This window comes from Heterodontus francisci, chromosome 5, assembly GCF_036365525.1.
Source record: "Heterodontus francisci isolate sHetFra1 chromosome 5, sHetFra1.hap1, whole genome shotgun sequence".
NCBI classification, from domain to species: Eukaryota; Metazoa; Chordata; class Chondrichthyes; order Heterodontiformes; family Heterodontidae; genus Heterodontus; species Heterodontus francisci.
Genome location: NC_090375.1, coordinates 6,913,999 through 6,919,998, shown reverse-complemented (window position 1 = coordinate 6,919,998; position 6,000 = coordinate 6,913,999). Strand labels below are relative to the sequence as shown.

The 6,000-nt window shown below is 49.2% G+C and overlaps 1 protein-coding gene across 3 annotated transcripts in view; it reads right to left on the bottom strand.

The window, feature by feature from the left end:
* Positions 1-3,523: 3,523 nt before the first annotated feature.
* abcb8 (ATP-binding cassette, sub-family B (MDR/TAP), member 8) overlaps positions 3,524-6,000 on the bottom strand; it is a 143,318-nt gene continuing 140,841 nt past the window's right edge. For all 3 annotated transcript variants that reach the window (XM_068031058.1, XM_068031059.1, XM_068031060.1), the window contains one exon: positions 3,524-5,134. In XM_068031058.1, the coding sequence (XP_067887159.1) occupies positions 5,048-5,134 (87 nt within the window). In that variant the 3' untranslated portion in view covers positions 3,524-5,047. The remainder of the gene's footprint in view (positions 5,135-6,000) is intronic.

The window sequence follows — 6,000 nt, the reverse complement described above, 5'->3', positions numbered from 1 at the left end:
CCTGATCTTGTGTGGAGGAAAATTCCTTCTTCAGAGGATTTGAACGCATGTGAAAGCAGCAGGGAGAAGAAAATCCCAAAAAGTGTGGGTGCGAGAACACAGCCCTGTTTCACACCACTCAGGATAGGAAAGGGCTCTGATGAGGAGCCACCATGTTGAATTGTGCCTTTCATATTGTCATGGAATGAGGTGATGATACTTAGTAGCTTTGGTGGACATCCGATCTTTTCTAGTAGTCTGAAGAGACCACGTCTGCTGACGAGGTCAAAGGCTTTGGTGAGATCAATGAAAGCAATGTAGAGGGGCATCTGTTGTTCACGGCATTTCTCCTGTATCTGACGAAGGGAGAACAGCATGTCAATAGTCGATCTCTCTGCACGAAAGCCACACTGTGCCTCAGGGTAGACACGCTCGGCCAGCTTCTGGAGCCTGTTCAGAGCGACTCGAGCAAAGACTTTCCCCACTATGCTGAGCAGGGAGATTCCACGGTAGTTGTTGCAGTCACCGCGGTCACCTTTGTTTTTATAGAGGGTGATGATGTTGGCATCGCGCATGTCCTGGGGTACTGCTCCCTCGTCCCAGCACAGGCATAGCAGTTCATGTAGTGCTGAGAGTATAGCAGGCTTGGCACTCTTGATTATTTCAGGGGTAATGCTGTCCTTCCCAGGGGCTTTTCCGCTGGCTAGGGAATCAATGGCATCACTGAGTTCCGATTTGGTTGGCTGTATGTCCAGCTCATCCATGACTGGTAGAGGCTGGGCTGCATTGAGGGCAGTCTCAGTGACAGCATTCTCCCTGGAGTACAGTTCTAGGTAGTGCTCAACCCAGCGGTCCATCTGTTTGCGTTGGTCAGTGATTATGTCCCCCGATTTAGATTTGAGGGGAATATTGTAGCTCTTTATAAATAGGGAGCTAAGGATAGACCGAATAATTACAGGCCAATCAGTCTAACCTCAGTAGTGGGCAAATTATTGGACTCTTTTCTGAGACACAGGATAAACTGTCATGTAGAAAGGCACAGGTTAATCAAGGATAGTCAGCATGGATTTGTTAAGGGAAGATCTTGTTTGACCAATTTGATCAAATTTTTTGAAGAAGTAACAAGGAAGATAGATGAGGGTATTGCATTTGATGTGGTTGACATGGATTTTAGCAAGGCTTTTAACAAGGTCCCACATGGCAGACTGGTGAAAAAAATAAAATCCCATGGGATCCAGGGAAATGCAGCAAGGTGGATACAAAATTGGCTCAGTGGCAGGAAACAAAGGGTAATTGTTGACGGGTGTTTTCGTGACTGGAGTGTTGCTTCCAGTGGTGTTCCACAGGGCTCAGTACTGGGTCCCCTGCTTTTTGTGGTGTATATTAACGATTTGGATGTAAATGTAGGGGGCACGATCAAGAAGTTTGCAGATGACACAAAGATTGGCCGAATGGTAGATAGCGAGGAGGCTGCAGGAAGATATTGATGGTCTGGTCAGATGGGCAGAAAAGTGGAAAATGGAATTCAACTTGGAGAAGTGTGAGGTGATGCATCTGGGGAGGTCAAACAAGGCAAAGGAATACACGATTAATGGGAAAATACTGAGAAGTGTAGAGGAAGTGAGGGACCTTGGAGTGAATGTCCACAGATCCCTGAAGGTAGCAGGACAGGTCGATAAGGTGGTTAAGAAGGCATATGGAATCCTTTCCTTTATTAGCCGAGGTATAGAATACAAGAGCAGGGAGGTTATGCTGGAACTGTATAACTCATTGGTTAGGCCACAACTTGAGTACTGTGTGCAGTTCTGGTCACCTCATTACAGAAAGGATGTAATTGCACTAGAGAGGGTACAGAGGAGATTTACGAAGATGTTGCCAGGACTGGAAAAATGCAGCTATGAGGAAAGATTGGATAGGCTGGGGTTGTTCTCCTTGGAACAGAGAAGGCTGAGGGGAGATCTGATTGAAATGTACAAAATTTTGAGGGGCCTGGATAGAGTAGAGGTGAAGGGTCTATTCACCTTAGCAGAGAGGTCAGTGACGAGGGGGCATAGATTTAAAGTGATTGGTAGAAAGATTAGAGGGGAGATGAGGAAAACCTTTTCACCCAGAGGGTGGTGGGGGTCTGGAACTCACTGCCTGAAAGGGTAGTTGAGGCAGAGACCCTCAACTCATTGAAAAGGAGTCTGGATATGCACCTCAAGTGCTGTAATCTGCAGGGCTACGGACCAAATGCTGGAAGGTGGGATTAGAATAGGTGGATCATTTTTCGGCAGGCACGCCAAGTGGCCTCTTTCTGTGCTTTAAACTTTCTATGAATCTATTAGTGTAATAACTTACCAATTATTTGCAATCAGCTTTATCCCCTGCTCCATGGAGGCTAAAAAGATAGAAAAGAAAGAGACCAAAGAGCACCTACCCCACCCCCACCCCCAGCCAGTGAAATCCCTCACATACAACTCACAGCCTCACTCTGTGCAAACAGCTCTATTCCATCTAGTAATCACTAATAAATTACAGGCAGCTATCCTCGGGCTTTATTTTAAAAGATTATGACAAGTTTAGATAAGGTAGACATTAGCTGATGGTACAAGAACTAGAGACAAAGATTTAAAGTTTTGGACAAGAGCTGCAGGGAGTATGTAGGGAAGAATATTCTTCCGCAGCGAGTGGTAATGACCTGGAACTCGCTGCTTGCGAGGGCTGTGGAAGCTGAGACAATGAATGATTTCAAAATGAAATTGAATGGGCACTTGAGAGAAATAAACTTGCAGGGAATAGAGTGGGGGAATAGGACTGATTGGATTGCTCTGCACAGAGTCAGCATGGACTAGAAGGGCTGACTGGCCTCCTTCTGTGCCATTATGACTCTATGACATCCAGGTCAAAGCAGCCAGCTTGATAGGCAAACCATCCATCACATTAAACATCCACTCCTTCCACCACCGGCGCACAGTGGCTGCACTGCACTGCAGCAACTCACCAAAGCATCTTCAACAATATCTCCCAAACCCACAACCGCCAGCATCTAGAAGGTCAGGGGCAGCGGGTGCATGAGAACATTACCACCTCCAAATTCCATTCCAAGCCACAAAATATCGCAACTTGGAAATATATCGTCCGTCCTTCATTGTCACTGCGTCAAAATCCTGGAACTCCCTCCCAACCGCACTATGGGAACACCGTCATTACACGGACTGTAGCGGTTCAAGAATAAGGCCCAAAGCTTTCCACGCCCAGTCTGACAAAATTCCCAAAGATCGTGTCTTGAATTTCAGTTTGTTTGACACATTTCCACACAAAACGACGCTTCAGAAATACTTTGCTGGCTGTGAAGCAGCTTGAGCCGTCATTTTTCAGTAGGTGTCCTCAGGATAATGACCCTCCTGCCTGTGCAAACAGTTTATCCAGAACATGAAAGAGTTTGTGACGGATGAGTATGTGAGAGTGCATGCACCCGTTTGATTCTGTATGCTCGTGTACAAACAAAAACACAATCGAGGCTCAACTAATGAAAGTATAATTTACAAAGAAAGTTGAACATCCAAAGAACAGGCCTCGCACAACTGAACAACTTCTCAGCATCCAGATAAATAACCATTAGCAGCATGTTCTGCCCAGCTCTGCGGGCTATCTATCCCCAATGTTAGAGTGACAGACCCATCCCCACCAGTACTGTACCCCAGTGTTATACAGTGTCAGACCTGTCCCCACCAGTACTGTACCCCAGTGTTATACAGTGTCAGATCTGTCCCCACCAGTACTGTACCCCAGTGTGAGACAGTGACAGACCCATCCCCACCAGTACTGTACCCCAGTGTTATACAGTGTCAGACCTGTCCCCACCAGTACTGTACCCCAGTGTTATACAGTGACAGACCCATCCCCACCAGTACTGTACCCCAGTGTTATACAGTGTCAGACCTGTCCCCACCAGTACTGTACCCCAGTGTTATACAGTGTCAGACCTGTCCCCACCAGTACTGTACCCCAGTGTTATACAGTGTCAGATCTGTCCCCACCAGTACTGTACCCCAGTGTTATACAGTGACAGACCTGTCCCCACCAGTACTGTACCCCAGTGTTATACAGTGTCAGACCTGTCCCCACCAGTACTGTACCCCAGTGTTATACAGTGTCAGATCTGTCCCCACCAGTACTGTACCCCAGTGTTATACAGTGACAGACCCGTCCCCACCAGTACTGTACCCCAGTGTTATACAGTGACAGACCCGTCCCCACCAGTACTGTACCCCAGTGTTACACAGTGTCAGACCTGTACCCACCAGTACTGTACCCCAGTGTTATACAGTGACAGACCTGTCCCCACCAGTACTGTACCCCAGTGTTATACAGTGACAGACCTGTACCCACCAGTACTGTACCGTATTATACAGTGACAGACCTGTTCCCACCAGCACTGAACCGTATTATACAGTGACAGACCTGTTCCCACAAGCACTGAACCGTATTATACAGTGACAGACCTGTTCCCACCAGCACTGTACCCCAGTGTTATACAGTGACAGACCTGTACCCACCAGCACTGAACCGTATTATACAGTGACAGACCTGTTCCCACCAGCACTGAACCGTATTATACAATGACAGACCTGTCCCCACCAGTACTGTACCCCAGTGTTATACAGTGTCAGACCTGTCCCCATCAGTACTGTACCCCAGTGTTATACAATGACAGACCTGTCCCCACCAGTACTGTACCCCAGTGTTACGCAATGACAGACCTGTACCACCAGCACTGTACCCCAGTGTTATACAGCTCACCAATTTCTCTGCAGGCATAGCCCAGATCTGGCAGGTACAAAATCTAGAATTGTGTGTCTTTCACAGTTCCAGTGAATAGTGTGGGGGAATCCCTCCCTCCCCACACCCAATCCTCTGTGCTGAAATATCAGTGCCCAATGCTTGGCTGTCAGAACTACAGTGAGGAGGTGTCATTGGATCCAAAGCTTCTCTCCATCTTTGTATGTTTGAATGAAGTTGTTCAATGTTGCATGGATGCCTGGAATCCATCATGCTCTCTCTCCCTTGCTCGTTTTCCTGCTGCTCACATGATGGTCTCCTCGGTGGTCTGTCTGCGGAACAGCTCTGCATACAGCCCTCCTCGTTTCAGCAGTTCAGCATGTGTCCCCACCTGTGGTAATGAGAGACGTTCACCATCACGGTTCAAGGAAAGACCTGCATTTAGATATTGCTGCAAAAGGCTGCGTTTGCTGACAACGCAACCACTAAGTGGCGCAGTGCTAGTACATGTGGAAATGCAGCCTCTTCCACAGGAATGTTACTCTCTGCGACGTGTCAGGCAGCTGCCAGGATTAAAAATGGCGCTGCTCAATTTATCACAGAAAAACAAATGGAACCGAAAATCCACTCAATAGCTGCCATTACTGCCCCCATCCAACCCCCAACAGCCCCCTGTTCCCCACTTGCCATTGAGCGTCTCTCTATCAGTCCTTCCTGCGCCCGTCTTCTCACCGCTGGCTCCCTTCTCTTAAGCCGGATACCCCCTCCGTCAGCCGGTCGCTCCACACCTCACCACTGCTCCCTCACCCCACTCCCCACCACCCCCCCCACCCCGCTCTCCAGCTGCTCGCTCTCCGCTTCCCCCCACTCTCCCACCCTCGCTTCCCCCCCCCCCCACCCCACCCCACCCCAGTTTCCCCCCACTTCCAGATGCTAGTTCTAGGCTGCACTGCTTCCCTCCTTGCATACATTGCTCCCACGTTTGATCATTCTCCATGTGCCGCTTGAAGAAGCAAGGCGGGCCGCAATGGGTGACAGGGCGAAGGAGTGAGTGGCTGAGAGGAGGAAAGAGGCGTGACCTAGAGCTAGCGGCTGGAGGGGAGGGGGGTGAAGTGGGGAGCGAGCAGCTGGAGAGCGGGGTGGGGTGGAAGCGAGGAGCGGGGAACAATCGGCCAAGGTGAGTGAGGGGGAGTATTGGCGAGGTCTGGAGCGAGCGGTTGAGGAGGGGGAAGCGGCTGGTGGGGAGGAGGGGGAAGG